General features: G+C 39.1%; 1 protein-coding gene across 2 annotated transcripts in view; it reads right to left on the bottom strand.

Moving 5' to 3' along the window:
• The window catches only part of ARMC3 (armadillo repeat containing 3), a 74,909-nt gene extending 52,366 nt beyond the window's left edge, over window positions 1-22,543 (bottom strand). For both annotated transcript variants that reach the window (XM_059681291.1, XM_059681301.1), the window contains exons 1-6: window positions 22,515-22,543; window positions 20,291-20,312; window positions 17,451-17,568; window positions 12,609-12,734; window positions 1,070-1,138; window positions 655-830 (exon numbers count right to left, since the gene is read on the bottom strand). In XM_059681291.1, coding sequence (XP_059537274.1) covers window positions 655-830; window positions 1,070-1,138; window positions 12,609-12,734; window positions 17,451-17,568; window positions 20,291-20,312; window positions 22,515-22,543 — 540 coding nt within the window. The remainder of the gene's footprint in view (window positions 1-654; window positions 831-1,069; window positions 1,139-12,608; window positions 12,735-17,450; window positions 17,569-20,290; window positions 20,313-22,514) is intronic.
• Window positions 22,544-24,878: the final 2,335 nt, after the last annotated feature.

Genomic DNA, 24,878 nt, shown 5'->3' with positions numbered 1-24,878 from the left:
GAAGCAGCGAAGGATGTCCATAGAGTCAGGGAGCTGACCTGCTGTGGGTGTAAGAGTGCGAACGTTGCGTTGGGAGGTGGGGCAGAGGTGGGGGACAGAGGACAAGCCAGATTGGGGAGGAGAAGGTAGTCAGTTTCCGTTACAAGAGAGAGCAGCACAGTGAGGTCACATCTTGCAACTGTGACTGATGAGTTCTGTTCAGTGTCCTCAGATCACTAGGCTTTCACCAATACACCTGTCCCCAAATCCTGGGACACTCAGGAGGGCGTATATCATACCTATTGTGCTTAGATCACCAAAGTTAGGTCAATAGTAACTGCCCAGGTCAAACCTAGTTAAACAGGAATATTAGATTTCCTGTTTCAGAAGAGATACATCTTATCTAGTATAATCCCACCTTAATTTGTAAACCATGCTATTCTTTTAAAATTTAAATACATTTATAAAATGCCCTTTCATGGGAGACAAATACTTGTAAAATGCAAAAACTGAAAGGAATCTACACTCAATGTCCTTTATATCTGAATGATCACTATTAAATAGTACTAAGAAGTATTAATTAAAACTGGCGAGTTTCAGGCTTTTTCTTTTTAATAGGAAAGCAAATCCTACAATCAACTTTTGGTCAAAATACATTTTAGGAACGAAACTTACCTGCACCAGGTTGTAAATGCACTCGATGGAATTCTTCTTCACATCGGGGTCTGGGCTGCTCAGCAGTCTGATGAGAGGCTCTAGGCCACCGTGTTCAAATATTTGCACTTTGCTGGTGTACTCCGCAGACATGTTTGCTAGGCAAAGACTAGCAAACTCGTGGATAACTACCTCTTCTGCATACGAAAAATAAATGACGTGAGTATGCTAAATACTTAGTCAGCCATTACTTTCAAGCATGTTCTGAAAACCAAAGCTCCACAAATCTTACCTTGGCTGGAGCCCATCTTCGTTTGAGAGAGATTAATGACAATTCACAATTGATATTTCATAGGCAGTTTTAATAAGTAGTGTATTCAAGTGTGAAAAGTACACCAGCCCCATTTTTAAAAACACATATAGGATGCCAATTTACCTTCCGGAGCAAGCTGCGCAATAACAGAGTTCATGACATCTAACTCTCTTAACAGTTTTTTAACATCATCTACAACAGAAGCAAAATATTAATGTTTATTATTAATAATGATAATGGCCATGCCTGTTGAATAGCGTTAATGAGGTAGGCTCCATTATTATTTTTTACAGAGAAGGAAAACCAGGCTCAAAACCACACTGTAAATCAGTGGTGGGGCCAGGTCTCACACCCAGGTCTGCCTGACCCCGGTCACACTCTCGCCTGTGCTCCTTGATCACTGAGCTATTATGCTACCTTCCAAAGCACTAGAACAAATAACCATAAAGCTGAAAAATTTGATTAGAACATATGCCCACAATTTGAGTTATGGTGCCCTACACTTGTTTAGTATATAATAGTAATTCTTTTTTTGTATTGTCAGAACAGTGTTTTTAAATCTTGATTTTAGTAAAATTTATACAGAATTCACATAAGAATTATCTTCAGCCTTTTTTGGATTAACACATCTTGTTTACATTTCATTTCATTTCATTATCAAAATTCCAAAAATGCTTAATGATAAGTACACTGATTTTTTTTTAGAGTTCACTTTTGTACTATTTATTCTAGAGGCCCGGTGCATCAAAATTCATGCACTGGAAGTGGGGACCATCAGCCCAGCCTGCCCCCTCTCACAGTCTGGGAGCCCTCAGGGTGGGAGGCGACCCGGCAATCAAGGGAAGGCGACACCCCATCACACCTCTGCTGCTGCCACTGCCGGCAGCGCAAGCCTCGGCCGGCCCTGGTTACCTGAGCCTCAGGCAGCCCTGGGAGGCTGGGCAGCTGCCATCAGAGGCTTGCCTGCATCATGGGCCTGCCCTGGGCAGCTGGGCAGCTGACAGCTGAGGCTTGCCTGTGCCTTGGGCCAGCCCTGGGCGGCTGGGGGGCTAAGGGGACTGGGGGACTCTGGAGGCAGGCATGCCAAGCAGCCGGGCCTGCCTAGGGGTGGGCCCGGCCTTGCCACGCGCCTGCTGCCCCAGCGGGGCTGAGGGAACTGGGCACCACCATCTTGTGGCTGTGGGCACCGCCATCTTTGAGGGCGGGGCAGTCAATTAGCATATTCCCTCCTTATTGGCTGTGGATGCCTCTATCTTTGAGGGTGGGGCAGTCAATTAGCATATTCCCTCCTTATTGGCGGTGGGCGCCGCCATCTTTGTGTGGTGTGAAGGTCAATTAGCATATTCCCTCTTTATTAGATAAGACTGGAGGCCCAGTGCACAAAAATTTGTGCACTCGGGGGTGAGGGGGGTCCCTCAGCCCAGCCTGTGCCCTCTCGCAGTCTGGGACCCCTCGGGAGATAACGACCTGCTGGCTTAGGCCTGCTCCCAGGTGGCAGAGGGCAGGCCCAATCCCTAGGTGCAGCCCCTGGTCGGGCTCAGAGCAGGGCCAATTGGGGAGTTGGGGCGCCACCCCCTGTCATGCACAGAGCAGGGCGGATTGGGAGGTTGCAATGCCACCCTCAGTCACGCTCAGGGTAGGGCCGATTGGGGTGTTGGGGCACTGCCCCCTGTCACACTCAAGGCAGGGTCGATGGGGAGGTTGCGGCGCCACCCCCTGTCACCCACAGAGCAGGGCCAATCCGGGGGGTTGGGGCTCCTTACCCTGTCACACACAGAGCAGGTTCGATCAGGGGGTTGGGGAGTTCTCCCCTGTCACGCACAGAGCAGGGCCCATCAGGGGGGTTGGGGAGCTCCCCCCTGTCACGCACAGAGCAGAGCCCATCAGGGGGTTGAGGAGCTCCCCCCTGTCACTCACAGAGTAGGGCTGATAGGGGAGTTGGGGCACCGCCCCCTGTCACACACAGAGCAGGGCGGATCAGGGGGTTGGGGCGCCACCCTCTATCACCCACAGAGCAGGGCTGATCAGGGGGTTGGGGCGCCGCCACTGTCACACTCAGGGCAGGGCCGATGGGGAGGTTATGGCTCTACCCCATCACACACAGAGCAGGGCCCGTGGGAGGGGGGTTGGGGCGCCCTCCCTATCACCCACAGAGCAGGGCAGATCAGGGGGTTGGGGCGCCGCCACTGTCACACTCAGGGCAGGGCCGATGGGGAGGTTATGGCCCTACCCCATCACACACAGAGCAGGGCCTGTGGGGGGAGGGGGGGTTGGGGCGCCGAACCTTGTCACACACAGAGCCGCAGGGTGATCAGGGGGTTTAGGCGCTGCCCCCTGTCATGCTGATCCCGGTGCTGGGAGGCCTCGTGGCTCTGCTGATCCCGGTGCTGGGAGGCATATTACCCTTTTACTATATAGGGTAGAGGCCTGGTGCACGGGTGGGTGCCAGCTGGTTTGCCCTGAAGGGTGTCCTGGATCAGGGTGGGGGTCCCCACTGGGGTGCTTGGCCAGCCTGGGTGAGGGGATGATGGCTGTTTGCAGCTGGTCACACACCCTTCAGGGTGGGGGTCCCCACTGGGGTGCCTTGCCAGTCTGGGTGAGGGGCTGAGGGCTGTTTTCAGGCTGGGGGTGACTGAAGCTCCCAACCGCTCCTTTTTTTCTTTTTTTTTATTTTATTCTGTGCCAGCTTTAGCTTTGAGGCTTGGCTCCAGCTCTTAGGCCTCCGCTGCTGAAAGTAGGTTTCTGGCCTTTGCTTACAATGTTGCAATCCGGCTGGCTGAAGCCTGGTGGACTAAAGCAGGTTTCTGGGGTTTTGTTTAGCTTCTATATTTGTTACATAGTTGCTTAGAGTTGCAGGTCAGAGGCCTGCAGCGGCAGGCGGGGAACGTTGGAGTCCTCTGTCACTGAAGCAAGCAAGCCTCATGTTAGTTTCAAGCTGCCTGGCTGCTGGCCGCCATCTTGGCTGGCAGTTAATTTGCATATCGCCCTGATTAGCCAATGGGAAGGGTAGCGGTCGTTCGCCAATTACCATGTTTCTCTTTTATTAGATAGGATGAGCCTAAGTAAAGCTAAACAGGTATGGCCATGCTTCTTTTTTGCCATCCATAACCCCCCTTTTGTGAGAAATAGAGCATGGCTGCTACTTTAGTTTTGCAATTTTTCTTCTTGGTCAGTTATCTTTGTCTGTAAGCAAAAATTGGCATTACCAAAATTTTGGAAAAGTTCACTTTGCAGCAACCAAAACAGATGGTTACTGGATGAATTCTTCCACATTAATTGCTGGATGTTTTTGCCGTGTTTTTTTTTGTTTTGTTTTGTTTTTGTTTTTTACGCCTTTTCCTGTGAAATTCAGGGATGTGGCTATTCTTCAACTTATCTGTTTCTGTTCAAAATGGCTAAATGAGGGCCAGCAAAATGATAGCCAGCTACATGTATGTTAATATGCCTGAAGTACAAAAAAAATAATTGAGCTTCTGAGAAGTGTTGTGTCCCAAAGTGGAAGAAATTATTTTATAGTTGAAACTCATTTAAAAAATACATTATCTCCATAGGCTAAGAAATAATAGATCATTCTAAGTGTTCCAGTGAACTGTGGAGATGTGCACCCTCTGGAAGAATCTATTGGTATTCTCTTCTCTTACGAGTCTGGTGTGTATTGCTAGGAATGGTTTTGGGGAAGGCTATAACAAAGTCTCCTCTTTTACTGGGCTTCTAGATCTCCAGGTACATTCCCCATTTGGTAGACAAAATAGCCTTCCACCAAGTAAGCTTCAAAGTTTCTGCTGCAACATTGACCATGAGGTCCAGAAGATTCATGCTCTGTGTACTCTCTGCACCTCTGACTTCTCTGCAGGAAGGATCTGCTCCCCAACCCAGGGCGAGGCCACCTTGCTGCATCTGTATGTGACACCAGGTCTTGTCCTGTCAGAGGATTCTCTGTGCCATAAAATCCCTTTCCACCTTGAATGTAGCCCAAGTCTGTTCAACAACAGATCTCTTAAGTTCATCCACTAAACAGTTCCTTATGGTTCAATGGACAATTCAAATTCACCGGCAGCTTTTGTAAATTGGTGGCATCATTGATCAACTTATTATTCTGCCTTTTTGCAGCAGCTTATTCAAAGAATCTTTTCTTGAGGTCAAATCTGCAAAAAAATAATAGATAAGCTTCTACTGCCATCACTTTAAACACAGTATTGATCTCTGTCCCCTTCTTTCTAAACAGGGGAAACTCTCAGATATGGCAACTGAATAGAATTTCCAACTTGTGGTTTGGCTCATGAACATGTTCTAGCTAAACAGTGTGAGACCTTCAAATTTAGTTGTTTCAGAACTGCCAGCACCTTATTTCCTGAAGCACATTCATGCAATCTGTTTTACTTGCATTTTTATTTACATTTTTTCCTTTTTATTTAATTCACTGGGTGACAATAGTTAACAAAATTATACAGGTTTCTGCCCTAACTGATTTGGCTCAGTGGATAGAGCATCAGCCTGCAGACTGAAGGGTCCCAGGTTCGATTCCAGTCAAGGACATGTACCTTGGTTGCGGGCACATCTCCATTAGGGGTGTGCAGGAGGCAGCTGATCAATGTTTCTCTCTCATTGATGTTCCTAACTGTCTCTCTCCCTTCCTCTCTGTAAAAAATCAATAAAATATATTTAAAAAATTATACAGGTTTCAGGTGCACAATTCTACAACACATCACCTGAACATCTCCTCCCATGCCATTTATCTCCGCTATAGCCTCCTCCATCTCTCCCCCACCCTCCTTCCCCCTGGCAACCACATTGTTGTCCGTGTCCATTAGTTTTTCTTTCTTTTTTTCCCTCAATGCCTCCCCTCCCCACCCAGGCTCCCAATACCCTCCATTTCCCGACAGCTGTCAGCCTGCTCTCTATCTATGAGTCTGTCTCTATTTTTCTTGTTAGTTCATTTTGTTCATTAGATTTCACATGAGTGGAATCTTATGGTACTCATCTTTCTCTGACTGGCTTTACTTGGCATAATAGTCTCACAGTCCATCCATGTTGTCCCAAAGGGTAAGATTTCCTTCTTTTTTACAGCCGAGTAGTATTCCATTGTATACATATACCACAGCATTTTTGTCCACTCATTTACTGATGGACACTTGGGCTGCTTCCAAATCTTGGCTATTGTAAATAATGCTGCAATGAACCTAGAGATGGCATACATACTTTCAAATTAGTGCTTTGGATTTCTTTGGATAAATTCTCAGAAGCAGAATCGCTGGGTCATGAGGCAGTTCCATTTTTAATTTTTTGAGATAACTCCATACTGCTTTTCCGCAGTGGCTGCACCAATCTGTATTCCCACCAACAGTGCCTGAGGGTTCCCTTTTCTCCACATCCTCGCCAACACTTGTTAATTTATTGATGGTAGCCATTGATGACAGGTGTGAGGTGATATCTCATTATGGTTTTAATTTGCATTTCTCTAATGATCAGTGACACTGAGCATCTTTGCATATGTCTATTGGCCATCTGTATGTCCTCTTTGGAGAAGTATCTATTTGGGTCCTTTGCCCATTTTTTAATTGTATTGTTTGGTTTTTTGGTGTTGAGTTTTATAAGTTCTTTATATCAGCAAATATGTTCTCCCATTCAGTGAATAGTCTTTTCATTTTGTTGATTGTTTCCTTTGCTGTGCAAAAAACATTTGTCTGATGCAGTACCATTTGTGTATTTTTTGTTTTGTTTCCCTTGCCTTAGGCTTAGGAGATATATTAGAAAAAATACTGCTATGGGAAATGTCAGAGATTTTACTGCCTATGTTTTCTTTTAGGATTTTTATGTTTTAGAGTCTAACATTTAAGTCTTTAATCCATTTTAAGTTTATTCTGGTGTATGGTGTAAAAGGTGGTCTAGTTTAACTTTTTGCATGTGTCTGTTCAATTTTCCATAACCATTTTCTGAATAGATTATCATTACCCCATTTTCTGTTTTTGCCTCCTTTGTCAAAGATTAATTGACTGTAGAGGTGTGGGTTTATTACTGGGCTCTCTCATTCTGTTCCATTGATTTATATATCTATTTGTATGCCAGTACCATGCTGTTTTGATTACTATAGCCTTGTAGTATAGTTTGATGTCAAGTAGTGTGATTCCCAAACTTTATTCTTTCTCAAGATTGCTGTGGCTGTTCAGGGTCTTTTGTGGTTCATATAAATTTTTGGAATATTTTTTTCTAATTCTGTGACATATGCCATCAGTATCTTGGTAGAAATTGTGTTGCATCTATATGTTTTGGGTATTGTGGGCATTTTAATCCATGAACATGGTATGTGCTCCCACTTATTTGTATCTTCTTCAATTTCTTTCTTCAGTGTCTTAAAATTTTCTGAGTACAGGTCTTTTACATCATTGATTAAATGTATTCCTAGGTATTTTATTCCTTTTGAAGAAATTGTGAATGGGATCGTTTTCTTAGTTTCCCTTTCTGATAGTTCATTATTGGTATATAAAAATGCAACTGATTTCTGGATATTTATTTTGTATCTTACTACTTTACCAAATTTATTTATCAGTTATAGTGGTTTTTTGGTAGAATCTTTAGGGTTCTCTGTATATAGTATTATGTCATCTGCAAATAATGACAGTTTCACTTCTTCCTTTCCAATTTGGATGGCTTTCATTTCTTCTTGTTGTCTGAGTGCTGTGGCTAGGACTTCCATCACTATACTAATAAAAGGGCAATATGCTAATTAGACTGACATCTTCCAGACAATCTTCTGGACATCCTTCCTGACAAAGCTGGGCCCGGGAGAAGCCACCCATGGCCCCGGGAGCCTGGGGTTGGACTGGTAGTCAGACATCCCCTGAGAGGTCCCGGATTGGAGAGGGTGCAGGATGGGCTGAGGGACACCACCCCCCATGCACAAATTTCATGCACCAGGCCTCGGATGTTTAATAAGATTGTTGAATGCAGACATCTCTGTCTTGTTCCGATCTTTAGGGAAACATTTCTAGTTTTTGCCCATTGAGTACAGTAAACCCTCAAATTTGCAGGCCTCAATGTACTGGATTTTGAGTTTAATGGATTAAATTTCCAGTCCATATGTCATATGTGAAAAATAACACCCTGTTATGTTAATCTTAAAATGCTTTTAACCAACATTTGCTTATAATTAACAGGTTATTTTTTTGTTATTAATTCACTCTTCTTTTTAACAAATTATAGCGAATAGGCCATGTGTTGGAAAAAAACACTAGCAATTTTGCCAACATAAATAAATATTACTAGTACATATCTACAACTACAGGCTACATATTTAAATACAAGAGTCACCACTCATAACCAATATTTAGGGAATGATCAGCACGTGGTCACACAGCATCACACATGGTAATTGGGTTCTGATGTTGTGTGGCATGATCTTCTGCAGCAATTTTAATGCCTGCTGGCCGGTGTTCCTACGTATGCTGAGATGTGCCCCAACCATGTGCATCTGTTTACTCCAGTGACTGATAAATACACACATTTACTAGACTTACTCAGTATTAATTTAAAAGTATTATAATACATATAGAAAACTTTTCTGTGAAATTGAGCTTTTCATACATACCTAATTTTAATTACAAAAATGTGTGTACATAAGTAAAAACAGATAAACTAATTTGTCAAATTTTTAACATGCGCATTCGGAAAAACCTACTTTATTATATAATGGACTTTGGGCTTTAACGGGCACCCTCTTGCCCAAATTAGTCTGTTATATTGAGGTTTTATTGTATGATGTTGGCTGTGGGTTTGTGATATATGTATGGCCCTTGTTACATTGAGGTATGTTTCCTCTATTCCCTGCTGAGAGTTTTTATCATAAATGGGTGCTGGATGTTATCAGATGCTTTTCTGATCTATTGATATGATCATGTACTTTTTATTCTTCATTTCACTTCTGTAGTATCATGTTTATTGACTTGTGGAAATTATACAATAAATCCCACTTTGTCATGGTATATGATCTTTTTAATATATTGCTGGATTTGGTTTGCTAATATTTTGTTAAGGATTTTTTTAAATTGATTTTGGAGAGAGAGGAAGGGAGAAGGATAGAGAGATAGAAACATTGATGAGAGAGAAACATCGATCATTGATCGGCTGCCTCCTGCATGCTCCTCTCTGGGGATCGATCCGGCGACCTGGGCATGTGTGTGGGCTTGGGTACAGCAGCGCAGCGCCAGCCCGAATGCAGCTGGGCACAGAGCCTAAGCTAGCAGAATCGGGACAGGGACTGAGTGGGACTAAGCTTTGGCATGGACTGAACTGAGGCACAGAGTTTCTGGACCCTGGCCCTTCTCCCACTGCGGGATGGGTGGAGATGAGATACCAGGAACCTGGGGACAGTCTTTTATTTCTACTCCAATAAAAGACCGCAGTACATCTCATTCTCAGGCACAGGCCACCGAAATGCTTTTCTCATGACCCTGCGGAAGAGATCTACTGGCACCAGCAGCACTACCAGGCCCAGTGTGGCTTCTTCTGTAAATTCTTGGTTATCAGGCTAGGCTTCAGTTGGTTATTCAGGGTGACTGTCATATAATTCAGTTGTAATTCCATTTTGTCCTGGGAGGGGGTGAGTATAGCTTCCATCTACTCTGCTGCCATCTTGGATTTCCCTACAATTTGTTGGTTGCATAATATTGGCCATCTGATTTATCCTTGACCTTGTATACTCTTACATCAACCTTTTCCTAAGATGGCAAGCTCTTCAGATTGCCTTAAGTGATACAAAGTCTAGCCTTCGAAAGCTACTTCTCACAGGGATCCTGATGAAATCTCCCTTTAACTGACTTCATTAAATGAGTCTCTGTTATAAGACCTCATCAAACTAAATACAAACTTTCAATTAAAAGAAGACAAAAGCTCCGTTTTGATAAAAAAAAAAATGTTTAACAGAGTAATTTAAGTGCCTGTCTCAAATGACTTGGGCTTAGTATAGGCACATAGCTCAACCACTCTAAGGAAGAAAAAAAGAAAAAAGAAAAAAGAATTTGTTCCAACTGCCAAAGGGAAAGATGGCTCTCACAGCAATCCTTTAAGCACCTGGAATTCTGTTGGAACTTCTGTTGGTTCATCCACTGTGAACATAGTTATATTATTGAGTGCATGAAAAACATATGAAGAGACAAATTTCTGAAGAAGCAGCCATTTTTTAAGACTTCCCAAGGATGATAAATTAACTGTGTATTTATAGATTATTCTGGAAACATGACTTTCATTGAGATCAAATGACCGCTTATTTTTTGTTCTAAGTTTTCCATGGGCATGTGTGAAAAATGAAACAATCGCTGTTAATGGTTTTGCTCTCTTAACAAAAAAGGAAATTCACACACATCTGAGGATGCCATGTGTTTTATCCATGTCCACAGATAGATCAAACAGAAAATCAGTTCTGTTAACCCCCCAAATGGTTTGTGTGTCTTATTTTTTCATCCAATTCATAGAATCCAGGGAAAGCTCTTAGAGGTTCATTCAGCATATTTGAGACTCCAGCACTCAATGGAGACCTTGAAGGCAGTCAAGTTCTCTCCAATGTTAAGCTTGGCGGTTGCCGACTGCACTGGCCCTAGCACTGGTCCCTGTCCCGCAACAAGCTTAGTGCAGAATATGGCTTGGCAGGTCTAAGAGGGTTAATTCATTTAGTACCCAAATGTAACAATAATCCTTAATATTTTCAGGTCACAGATTCCTTTAGAAACTCATGAAATTCCTCTTATAAATCTGCTCAGAAAAAGTTTGCAACCAATTTGGAGGGCTTCCCAGATTATAAACTTCTCATATATTGGAACATGAGGATACAAAATAAAGTGAATAGAAATTAAGAACTAAGTAAGCAGGAAAAAGTCATAGAGAACTAGACTTTAAACTAGAAAATATAAGTATAAATAAGAAATTATAATTCTCCTTTCCAAATGAGATGCATTCTCCCCCAATATCATTTAGAAGGAGAACCTGACTTAGCATTCACACTAATGTTAAGGGTCATAAAAGATTTGGTGAATAGAACGTCTGCTAAACTATGAGTCAGAGGGTAAAGTTCCAATTCTAGAACTAATCTTAGTTCTGTTAATAGCCACCTGCATGACTTTGGGCCAGGAACCTAATCCTTTAGGGATAATTCTTATTTTTAAAATGAGGAGTTGTACAAGAGGTGTTACAAAGCACCTTTCTGTTCTCAAATTCTGTGGTGTGTAAACAGAATAAAAACATAAGAAAAATTTTAGTTTTCCTTTTTTTTTTGGCTATAAATACATTCAACACAGCACATTCAATATAGCAACCCTTGAGATAAATGTATGAAGTCCCCGCAATATAAATGATTACTACTTTATTTAACGTCTCTGTGCCTCAGCTGCCTCATCTGTAAAGGAAAAAATAATAGCACCAACCTCGTTAGTGATTTAATAACATAAACAGCACATACAATAATGCCTGTAAGTACTACATTAAGTGTTGGTTAATGTTATCATAATCCAAGTTGGTGAAACACCTACTCCCTCACGACTGTCCTCATCCTGCTGTCATCCCCAGAAATACTCCCAGAGCCCCAGCACAGCCACCATTTGGAACTCCTGCAGGTGCTGCCAGAACCCCCTCCACTAAAACTCCCAATGGAATCCGGGTTCTCCCCACACAGGTGCTGCTGGTGTAGTCTCTGCAGCTGGGGTGGTAAAGGCACGGATGCCAAAGCTTTCTTCCCCAGTCGCTCCCCAGCCTCCACTCATAACTGTCTCTGAAGACACTAAGGCCACGGTCCTGCTGGACACCACAGAATAAAGAGACCCCACTGCCTCCCACAGGGTCCAGGGAAAGTGAGGGAGAGGCGGGCAGGACGTTGGGGGAAAGTATGATACAGTGAGAAAGTCTGATAGTTTTAGCCAAGTACTATGATAGAGACATGTTCATTCCTAGCAGCCTGAGGTTCATGTTAGAATTCAGTCTCCACCAAGAATATAACTTTTTATTACAAATTACAACGCTTTTGTTGGCTAACTCAGAAACCTACCATTATAGCATGAAAATGACTTACAAATGAGAACCTATCCTGTTCATTAGTCAGGGACTGCCTTTATTTGCATGATTTGGGTCAAACTGATATTCTAATAAACATAACAGCATATTTTAACTAATATTATCGCTCCATCCTATTACATATATAAAAATATTCAAACAAATAATAGATCTGATGTAAATGCATGTCTGAATTTATTTTTTGGCAAAATATAGTTTGTGGCTTTCAAGAATAAATGTATCAAAACTCTTTACCCTGAGTTTCCTTCACTATGAAATACATATGAAGAGTAACTTACATATAGGCAAACAAATTACATTATACGAACTCAAGAAAAAAAACTAAATTTAAAAATTTTAAAAGACAATGATTTAAATTGTCAATTTTAAAAGACAATGATTTTTCTCCTAACTAGTAAGCCTGGAACATCACCAACTTGGAGAGCATTTGCACATATTTTTATATTTTAAAAATGTCCCTTAAAATATGAAATCATACATTTGATATATCATACTTAACTTTTTTTGTTAACATTAAAGTTAGGTTAAAGAAAATTAAAATAAATCCCTTAACATTAAATTTACAAGGCATTTATGAGATTACTTATTTTAAAAAGTCTCTACTTACTATTAGAAGCCATGATTCCAAATATCATAGTGGCATTTCTTCTTACAATTTTGTCTTCATGGGTGAGCAGTTTAGTTAAAGGTTCCACTGCTCCCAGTTCAAGGAGGGTTGTTTTATTTTCCTCACCTGACATTACAGGTAAAATAAAATAATGCATGGCTGCCATCAATTTCACCAAAACTTCTTTGTGTTATTCCAATTCCTTATTTGCCATCTGCCTTCCCCGTTCCTCTGCCTCCAGGTGTCTTTCTGCCGACTCAGCTTTAGAGCACAGGTATCCTGGGCGTCTGCTGCTCTCCCTTCCCCCATGTTTACGAAGCTGGCTTCCTCTTGCCATTCCGTTCTCAGCTCACCCTGCGCCTCCTGAGAGGTCTCCTTCCACTATCTGTCTGATGTTACCACCTCCAAGTCTTCCTTCTCTCTCTCTCTCCTGCTTTATTCTTTTCATACCACTTACTGGCCTCTCTGCATTGTTTGCCTACTCCACTATAACTTAACTTTCCACGAGGACAGATACCCTTTCTGTTCTATTCCTCATATCCTCACGCAGTGCCTAGCACAGTGCCAGTCATGTGATGACATAATTAATTGAATAATTGCTTAGTTAGTTATAAAATTAATTAACATTCACAGGAGTACGTTATTTATTTTCTATTGCATGATGGTCTCGAGTTCTTTGTGCTATTGATTTTTAATTTAATTCTATTGTGGCATGGCATATTTTTTATCATTAGAATTCTTTTTAATCGATTAAGGCTTGTTTATGGCCCAGAATATGGTCTATTTGAAAAATGTTCTCTATGCACTTGAGAAGAATGTATATCCTGCTATTTTTGGAGTGCTCTATAACTATCAATTAGGTTAAATTAATTAATGTTGCTGGTTCAATCTTTTAATCTTTTACTATTTACTCGTTTGTTTGTTTTTCATTAAGTGGGGGGTGGGCATCAAAATCCCAGCTACAATTGTGACTATTTCTCCTTAAATTTCTAGTTTCATGTATTTTAAAGATGTGACATTAAGTAATGACTGTTTAGGATTTTTCATAGCCTCTTGATTAATTGATTCCTTTATCATTATAAAATGACTTTCTTTACCTCTATACTATCCTTTCTGTCTACTTTTTAAAAAATATATATTTTTTATTGATTTTTTACAGAGAGGAAGGGAAAGGAATAGTTAGAAACATCGATAAGAGAAACATTGATCAGCTGTCTCCTGCTCACTCCCTACTGGGATGTTCCCACAACCAAGGTACATAACCTTGACCGGAATCGAACCTGGGACCTTTTAGTCTGCAGATCGATGCTCTATCCACTGAGTCAAACCAGCTAGGGCCTTTCTGTCTACTTTTATGATATTAATAAAGCTACTCCATCTTCCTTTTGTTTGGTGTTATCATAGGATTTTTTTCATCCTTTTACTTTCAAATAATTTGTGTTATTATATTCTAAGTGCAGTACTTGATGGTAGCATGTAGTTTGGTCCTGCTTTTTATCCAAGATAACACTCTCTCCCTATTCACTGAAGTACTTAGACCATTTTACATTTAATTTCATTTCTGATAGAGTTAGGTTTAAATCGGCCATCTTGTCATTTGTTTTTATATGCCCCATTATTCTTTGTTTTCTTTTTCCCTTCTTTGTATAAACTGAATATTTCTTATGATTCCATTTCATTTCCTTCATTAGCTTATTTGATTTATTTTGTTCTGTTATTTTACTGTTTGTATTAGCATTTGTAGTATACATCCTATGACAGTCTACTTTCAAGTGATAATCCAAGGACCTTATCATAGTATACTTCCGTTTTCCCATTTCTACCTTGGTGCTGTTGTTGTCATATATCTTATTCATGTTTCAGACCACAATATATGACTATTATTTTCGTTTAAAATAACCAAGTTGCTTTTTAAGTGATTTCAATAATAAGAAAAATATCTTAAATGTTACTATTTCTAGTACTCTACTTTTATTCTTTGTGTAGATCCATATTTTTATGTGGCATCATTTTGCTTTTGTCTAAACTACCTACCTACTGAACCATAGTTAGCAGTGTGGGTCTGCCCTCAATGAACTGCTTTTACGATTTTTCTCTTTATCACTGATTTCAAGCAATTTGATTATAATGTAAGCTGGTGTCGTTTTCTTCATAGTCATTGTGATTGGTTTTTTATTTCTAATCACAGTTGACATATCTTATTATATTATTTTCAAGTGTATACCCCAGTGATTGAGTTTTGGTGAGCTTCTTGGATCAGTGGGTTTGGAGTTTTCATCAAATTGGGGGTATTTCTGACTATCATTTCTTCAATTTTTTTTTCTGTCCTTTTCCTCTTTTAGAGATTCTAGTCACACATATATTGGTTTACTTTCAATTCACGTATTGATTTATATCCTCATTATGAGTTATATTTTCCTGCTTCTTTTTCATGCCTGGTAATTTTTTATTGGATGCCAGACATTGTGTATTTTACCTACTTGGGTAATGGATATTTTTGTATTCTAGCAATTTGTTTTGGGACACGGTTATCTGGAAACAATTTGAACCCTTTAGATCTTTCAGAACAGTGCTCAATCTAGGGTTAATTATTTCTAACTACCAAGACTCTGTATTCTGCACAATGGTCCGTGCATCCTGAGGTTTTTGTTCTGGCCGTGAGGACAAGCACTATTTCTGGCCCTGTGTGAGCACCAGGCACTGTTGCCACTAATCCTGAGGGATTCTTTGTCTGACTTCAAGTAGTTCTCTCACATGTACATGCTGATCAGTACTCAGCTCAGCACCTGACTGGGCTGCTTTAAAGATCTCCAGAGTTCTCTCTCGGTTAACTCTATCCTGAAAACTCTTGCTGCCTTTGTCCCCTGGACTCTCAGGTCTGTCTTCTCAATTCAGAGGTCCAATAGGCTCTGCACAGGCTACCCCTTCTTGTGCTATACTTTGGAAACTCTGAAATCAGTAAGCTCTGGCAGTCATAGAACTTCTTTCCTTTGTTTTCTGTCTCTCAGTGGTCACTGTCCTTTGTTGCCTAATAGTCAATGTTTTGCCAACTGCTACTTTATATATTTTGTCGACTTTATTGGTTGTTTTGGTTAGAGGGTAAATCTGGCCCCTTCCTCCATCTTGGTCAGAAGGCAAAGTCCCATCATTTATCTTAAAAACTATTTCAGAAAATACTGCTAGTATAAAACACCAGAGTTTCAATAACTTCTATATTGATTAAACATAAAATACATGCCTACCTATTTACTTATCTCATGTCATATAAAAGATGATATATAATTAGGTACATAGGACAGCCAGGTGACTTATGATGGCTGAAATGGGACTTATGCTACCATAGATGCATAATCCAATGTCTCCATGAAATGGACCCAGTATTCTATATAATCTGTTCATAAACTATACCTTCCAGAACCACTCTGGATTTTGTCTGGATTCCCAATGATGACAAGAGTGACATAACGAGACGAGTATTTTACCATTTGCTAAATGAATATTTTTTTGTTCTATCATACAAGTCCTCAACCAATGTTTAATCATTTCTTTAAAATCAGATTGCTCCTTAGTTTAACAGATCTTGTTAGATATACACTAAACTCTTCAAATAGTCACAATTAAAATGTTATACAGTATATTAAAAGTCTAATTTCATCACCATTGGAATGAGTTAAAGTATAATCATCTTTTATTTTATAAATCCTCAATGAATAAATATCTCAATAGAATTATATTTGAAATATTTACAATGTTTTAATAAACTTTATTTTTTACAACAGTTTTACTTTCACAGAAAAATTGCAAAGATAATACAGGGAGTTCCCACATATCCCACACCAAGTTTCCTCTATTATTAATATTTTACACTAATTTTGGTACATTTGATACAATTTGAGCCATTATTGATGTTATTATTATTAACTAAAAGCAATAGTTTGTTCAGATTTCCTTAGTTTTAGCCTAATATTCTTTCTCTGTTCCAGGATCTTATCTAGGATTCCCCCATGAGATTCCTTATCACATACCCTTGGCTATGAGAGTTACCCAGGATTTCTGGCTACATATTTGTAGAATGTCCCTGAGTGGGAATTTTATTCTTTTTAAATAATAATTAGACTGGGCTTATAGGTTTTGGAGGAAAATAACACAGAAGTAAAGTGTCATTTTCATTACATTCTGTCAAGGGCACCTGACTTATTGACAAGATTATCAACATGACTTATCACTGTTGATGTTGATTTTGATCACCTGGCTGAAGTAGTTTTATCAGGTTTCTAACTATAAACTTATTATTTGCTCCCCATTTCCTTACTGTACTCTTTGGAAAGAAGTCACCAGGCACAGCCCACACCTAAAGAAGTTGTATTTTGCCTCCTTGAGGGCATAGTATCTACATAAGTTATTCAGAATTCTTCCACTTGGGAGGTTTATCTTTTCTCTTCCATTTATAAACTAACTCAATCATTATGTATTGCAATATGCTCATGGATATTTATGTTCTACTTTGGGTTATAATCCAATACTACTTTATTTTGTTGCTCAAATTGTTTGGCTTTGACCACTGGGAGCTCTTTCAGCTCCTGTGTCATTTACAATTTTTTAAACAATAAAGTCTTCAAAATGACTCTTCTACCCAGTGAAAAACATGACTCCTTAAGATTAAGTTAGGCACTTAGGGATATACACTATTTTCAGGTAATGCGATAAATGATATCTGGTTGTCTGAAAGAATTCATCTGACAGGAAGTAAGTTAAAGACTGGGGAGAAAAGTGCCCCTTATGTAGTAAATATTTTAAGCAACTAATGACATAGAAAGACAAAGTAAAAAAAAAAATTCAAACCTTTTAAAGCAAATTTATAAATGGCTTCACATGCTTTGGCCAAAATTTCTTCTTCTGGAGAATTAAGCATTAGCACCACAGTTGCTACTTTTTTGCTTTCAATTGTTAATGGATCAAACTGAAATGCAGAGAAAGAAATATCAGGTTCACATTTGAGCTTTGAAGAGCACATAAAAAATGAATGGTGTCTTGAGACTTAAATAGAACACAATCTTACAAAAAGGATGTGGTCACTGCTCAGGAAATGCATTGTAACATTTTTACTTAAAAAGCATCACTAATATAGAGACAGCTACCCACACTGACAGCTTTGGAATACCTGGTGTATGGTGGAAAAATCAAAGCATTTTGGAATCTGGAAGACTTAGTCTCTCAATTTAGCTATGTGGAATCAAAAAAGTTCTTAAGCCACTAAAATTTCAGTTTCCCTTTCTATGTAAAGGGCAAAATAATTAAGGAGAGAATTAGATCATCTATATACTGCACTGAGCACATTAGCACATAATAGATGCTCATTAAATAGCATATGATAGTATAATTCTTAATCAATACACAAGAATCCTTGAGTACCTGTATATATTAGATGCCCTGACAGTCTCAATAATCTGTACCTGCTTTCCATACTGCACTCTTTCTGGGAAAGCAGCTATTATAATGGAAAACGAGTAGAAAACAAGGTATAAAAAATATAAACTTGGAAAAAGTCTGGGACAGAGGAAATGGTAATATAGAATAAAGAAAATCATAGGACTGTAAGAAGACCTATATCCTGCTGTGATCTTGAGAGTCATGAGAATTCATGTGCAGCTGAAATGAACAATAACAAACTCATGACACCTATGGACTTCCTTTGTCAAGGAGAAAATAAATTATTACACAATTTCTACTCATTTCCAGAGACTGGTGGAGGAGGGAGTTCTGCTTATGTTTAAAAAAAAAAAAAAAAAAAAAAAAAGCCCTAGTTGGTTTGGCTCAGTGGATAGAGTGTCCGCCTGCGGACTGAAAAGTTCCAGGTTTGATTCCAGTCAAGGGCACAAGCCCAGGTTGTGGGCTTGATCCCCAGTAGGGGTCATGCAGGAGGCAGCCAATCAATGATTCTCTTATCATTGATGTTTCTATCTCTCTCTCCCTCTTCTTTCCTCTCTGAAATCAATAAAAATATATTTTGAAAAATATGAATTTCAAAGCTTTAGCTGGTTCTTACTGGATAGCTTATTGTGTTTTAGGATAACAAAAACCAATGTTCAGTTATAGGTAGAGGATGGAGAGATAGATTAGTCTGAATAAGGAAACAATTGTGTGAGGTTGGAAGAATGAAGAAGACAGAGAAGATAGCAGTGAGCGGAGACCTGAAAGGACATTGCTGGGATAAGAATTCTCCTTGGAGGCGGAATAGCCTCCTTGGAGAGCTATTGGATTTTAGGGAAGCATTATCTAACATCCAAATTAAGCTTTCGTTTGTGTATGTCTGACATTATACTAGAACAGGGGTGTGCAACCCCTGGCACGCGTGCCAAACATGGCATGCCAGTAACTTTTGCTGGCACGTGAAACCCTCTCTTATAATCTTCCATTTACAATTTTTGTGAACATTTGAATGACTTAAATGTTAAACTACAAGGAACTGGCAAGACACTTGATGTTATGTTTGGTTACATAAACGCTTTTGAAAAGAAACTGGAAGTCTTTAAGAGGGATGTGGATGGTGAGAGATTTAGATATTTCCCAAACCTCAAGAGGCACATCAAAGACCTCCCAAAAGATGACAGAACAGACTGTCAAAGCCTTCAAAAGCTATTTTTAAACATCATCGAGTCAACTATTGAGCAGTTCTTCTCAAGATTTGTGAAATTCAGAGAACTGGAAGAGACAGCAAAATTCATGAGGTTTCCATACAGCATGAAACTGGAGGAACTAAACTTACAAATGTTTTCATGGATAGACATGGCTGACTTTGAAATACAGTTGATTGAATTTCAGAGTAGCTCAATTTGGAATCAGAAATTTATTGACCTTAGAGTTGACTTGGAAAACATTGAAAAAAAGCGATTAGGGACAGTACCAGAGAGAAGTGTCGAAAACGAACTATTGAGGACTTGGAATGCCATCCCAGAAAATTTTTCTGTTTAAAAAAACTTTGCAACAGCGTTACTCTCCATGTTTTCATCCACATACACTTGTGAATCTTTGTTCTCAGTGATGAATTTTGTTATGTCTCGTAATAGGAGTAGCCTGACGGATGAAAGTAGTAGCTCGTGCATATCTCTGAAGGTCACGAAATATAAACCTGATGTAAAATCTCTGTCATCAGCGATGCAGCAGCAAAGGTCCCACTGATAATATCAAACAGAGTCATAAAGTTTTCTGTCGGACTATCAGTGTACATGTATACATTAAAAAAATGTATTTTTCATCATCATATACTGTGTTTTTGTCGCTCGGTGAATTTTATTATTTCTTCAAGGTTCTTCACATACATACACCTTAAGAGATATCAAATAGGCCTAACATGTTCTCAAAAAATTAGGGTTAGCACGCAGAAGAATTTTGAGTCAGAGATTTTGCTGGTTTTGGTACGTACTCACAAAAAGGTTGCCCACCTCTGTACTAGAAGCTGTAAGAGTTATAAAAGTCATGTTGTTCATTCTCAAGCCCTTTAGACTCTTTTTGGAGAGACAAATCTTCAGTAAAAGTTGGCCATATACTCCAGGCTTGTAACACTTGCAGGTGTCCAGTGGCATGACCAGTGAGGATAAAATGGCCTCTAGCAGAGCCTACAGCAATGGCTTGGCCGCAGGCTGCAGCCCTGATCAGGAGATCATGAGGACCTGCAAACCCGCAAGGTTTTTTAAGGGAGGATGTCTGCAAGTATTTGGGGATTGAAGCTTGAGAACTATTTTATTTAGGTATTAAAGGGTAGCCCCAGAATGCCAGGAGGTTTGGGGTCTCTGGGTTACAAATGTGGTTTAGTGACCGCCTCTTTTTTAATCTGAAAAATGAGGGAATTGGATTATATCTCTTAGATCTCATCCAGATATAAAATCCTAGGATTCTAGGAAGTACAAAAACATGTGGCAGAAATAATAAATGTTGTGATGAGGAAGGGGAAATTATTATGAATTGGGGTAAATGGAGAAAGACCCATGGAGGTGGTAGAATTTAGATATAATTTGAAGAATGGATAAAATGGAGTAGGATGAGATACGGAGGAAGGATATTTAAAAGGGGACAACAATACTAGGAAGGTTTAAAATAGGAATGAATGTTGTATTTGTAGTGATAGAACAGGAGTTTGAGTAAATAGAAAATATATAATAGAAAGCAGAAATAACACTGAATAATAAAGATGATGTATCAGCAAATGAGCTAGCTAGACCCTCCCTTCAACCAACTTTATATTGAGAATAAGCAACAATGTTCAGAAGGAAAAAGATTATAACACTAGAAATTTATACCTGGCTAAGTGATCATTCATCCATGAAAAAGACATGTTCAGGCATTCACAGACTCAACAAGTATATCAAAAACTCCAGCCAGAATTGGGGAGGACAAAATATAAAAATAATAGTGCTGAACTGAGACAATAAAATAAGTAGTTTAACTCAATGATACTGATGCTGTGAATCATAATGTAATTTTAAAGAAAGGGTTCCTGAAGTAATAATGACACATTATAAGAAAGGGGAAAAAAGCTAGATTCTAGGTTTTTTTCAACAAAACTCAGGTAAAGGAAATTTTTGGTAAAGGGAACAGGACTGTTGTCTATTATTGCTCATTCTTTACATTGGAAAAATACAGGTTTAGATATGTGTCAGGTTTAGATATGTGTATTTTTAAAAAATATAGTTTTATTGATTTCAGAGAGAAAAGGACAGGGAGAGAGAGGAACATCAATGATGAGAGAGAATCATTGATAGGCTGCCTCCTGCACATTCCCTAATGGGAATCAAGCCAGCAACCTAGGCATGTGCCATGACTGGGAATCAAACTGTGACCTTCTGATTTATAGGTCAAGGCTCAACCACTGAGCCACACCGGCCAGGCTAGACATATGTATTTAAATGCTACAGATGAGTAGTAGGAGTTCCACAAAAAGAAAGGTTAACAAAGGAAAGTTGCTCAATTCAGAAAAAGAAGATACAAAAAAAAATACAGCATAAAAACATAGCAAAGAAATATCACAAATGTAATGTAAAATGATAGAAATAAAATAAATCAATAATCTAAATAATCATCTCTATGGCAAATAAACCTTATAAAATAGTAAGATTGGGTTAAAAAGCAAACTCGACTCTGTTTTTTGTGTACTGACAGATATTTCTTTCACTTGATCTTTCAGAATACAATACCTCTCTGACCAAGTTACAAAACATTCCTATCATCCTGAATATTTCCTCAAACTCCTTCCCCAAAACCCTCCCAGAAAGATAACCATTGTTCCTACTTTCAAAGTCATAACTTAGTTTTTCCTGTTCTTGAACTTCATATAAATGGCATTCTTTCACATCTACCTTCTTTAGCTCAGCACAAAGTCCCTCAGATGCATTCACATTTCATATAATTGAGTCATATTTTTATGGCTATTTGGTATTCCATTGTATGGATATACCAGTTTGGCTTCTTTTATTTCAGATTGAAGCTATCATAAGTAAAGCTGCAATGAATATTCTTGTTCATGTATTTTTGTGCATATATGCCTTCATTTCCCTGGGTATATCCTGAGGAATAAAATTGATGAGTCACAAGGTAGATATATATTTACCTTTCACAGGTACTATTGAACAGATTTCTAAAGTGGTTTTATCAGTTTACATTCCCAACATTTATTAATAAGAGTTCCATATCCTTACCAACACTTGGTATTATCAGTCTTGTTAATTTGCCTGTCCACACACACCTCTTCTGATATTTTTAAATCCATCTGCTTTTTATTTAATTAAAAAAATTATTAATGCTGACATTATTGCAGGAGTCTCCCTCCCCACCTTTGCCTTCCTCTCCCCTCCCCACTTTCCCCATCCTTGGCCTTTACCAAATTATTGTCCATGTCCATGGGGTATACACATATGTTCTTTAGCTATTTCCTTCCCCATCTTTATCCAGCCACCCACCACCCCTCTCCCCTTGGGCACCAGACAGTCTGTTCCATGTATTCATGCTTCTGGTTCCATTTTGTTCATGAGTTTTTTTTGTTCATTAGATTCCACATATTAGTGAAGTAATATGATATTTATCTTTCTCTGACTGGCTGACTGGCTTATTTTGCTTAGCATAATACTCTCCATACTGTCTCAAACAGTAAGGCTTCCTTCTTTTTTACTGCCGCATAGTATTGCATGGTATAGATGTACCACAGCTTTTTTACCCACTCATCTACTGACGGGCACTTGGGCTGTTTCCAGATCTTAGCTATTGTAAATAACACTGCTATGAACATAGAGGTGTGTATATTCTTTCTGATTGGTGTTTCAGGATCTTAGGATATATTCCTAGAAGTGGGATCAATGGGTCAAAAGGCAGTTGTATTTTTAATTTTTTGAGGAAACTCCATACTGTTTTCCACAGTAGCTGTACCAGTCTGCATTCCCAGCAGCAGTGTACTTGGGTTCTCTTTTCTACACATTCTCACCAGCACTTGTTGTTTGTTGATTTATTGATCATAGCCATTCTAGCAGGTGTGAGGTGATAGCTCATTGTAGTTTTCATTTGCATCTCTCTGTTAGTGAGTTTAAGCATTTTTTTTCATGTCTTTTGGCCTTCTGTATGTCCTCTTCGGAGAAGCATCTATTCAGGTCCTTTGCCCATTTTTTAATTGGATTGTTTGTTTTCCTGGTGTTGAGATGTGTACATTCTTTATATATTTTAGAAATTAACACCTTATTGGATATATCATTGACAAATATGTCCTCCCATACAGTGGGCTCTCTTCATTTGTTGATGGATTCTTTTGTTGTGCAGAAGCTTTAGAGCTTGAGTTGCTATAGTGGAGGAAGTGCCCCACCACTACTACATCCTATCCAGAAGCAGAAGTATTCTCGTTACTTTTGAAAATTCTCTTCTATGTCCTCTACTTAATTCCGACTCAATAGCATTCGTCTATCATTCAACTTTGTTTTCTGCTATTATGATATCCCACCAATTTCTCTTTACCTACTCACTTTGCTTTCTTAGTACCCACCATATTCAGACTTTAAGGATTTCTTGGTAGAGATACAGCTTCATTATTTGGCTACTCCTACTACAGCTATCCTTCAGTTTCATTAGGATATCCCCCCCCCCATTTCTCCCTCTACTTTCACTTCATCCAGTTTCTCATTTCTTCAATTCTTATGCTGCTTAGATTTTATGATCTATTATTTTAATAACACTCCTAATCAAACCTCAAATCTCCTTGTCCCTCTATCTTTTCATCAAATTAATTTTCAAAAACTCAAACCATGAATGAACACTAGTTTTTGCTTTCTTTGCATTTGCATCCAGTCATCCCTTCCACTGTCAAAAATCTTATGAACTATTTACTTTTATTCATTTTCTCACTCCTACCTCCAGGTAAACAGTTCCTATCTGACTTTCACCCTCACTGACTCACCAAATGGTTCTCACTAAAGCCATCATCTGTAAGGTGATGTCACCTACCACTTTTTGATAGTTTTATTTCATTTCTAAAAAATTAAAGTAATAAAATAATACTTGAAACTATAGAAGTTTGTGGCTCATTTAATAGTAAGGTCTCCATCTTTCTGGATACATTTTCTATTGTGTTTTATTCATAGTCATTTGGGTGTTAAAAACCCTGGGGCTTTCTTTTCTTTCCCACAGTTATATTCCTATGAATTTCTATATAATAGCACTTAGCACACTGCACTGTTTCTTTGTTTTACATGTATACTTTAGTATATTTTACCATAATTTACTCAGTTGCTTAGTCCAAGAACCTTGAAATATCTCAGCTCCTCTCTTTCTCACACCCCACCTACAATCCATCAGCAAATTCTGTCAAATCTACCATCAGCATATGTCCTCATTCTGGTCACTTCTCACCTTCTCCACAGTTACAGCCTAATCCTGAGGGTACTAATGAACACTACCCTCAACTATGTCATTAATAACAACAGCATTTATTAAGCTCTTAACTAGTGCCAGGCACTGTTCTAAACATCTTACATTGATCTATCCTTGCCTCTATGAGTAGACAGTAGCTGTCCTACTGTCATAGCCTCCAAATTGGTCTTCCTGTTTTCACTCTTCTTTCACATTGTAGCTAGAATGGTCTTATTTTTTTTGTTTTAAATGTAACTTAGTTATTGCTACTCCTCTACTTGTAACCTCCTAATGAATCCCCTATTTTGCACAGTAGAGGGAAAAAATCCAACCTCCTTAACATAGTCTAAAAGGCCCTGTCACTACCACCCCACCACCTTTGTGACT

This window comes from Myotis daubentonii, chromosome 1 (assembly GCF_963259705.1).
Source record: "Myotis daubentonii chromosome 1, mMyoDau2.1, whole genome shotgun sequence".
NCBI lineage: Eukaryota > Metazoa > Chordata > Mammalia > Chiroptera > Vespertilionidae > Myotis > Myotis daubentonii.
The sequence above is the reverse complement of the archived record's forward strand: the minus strand, read 5'-3'. Positions and strand labels throughout refer to the sequence as shown.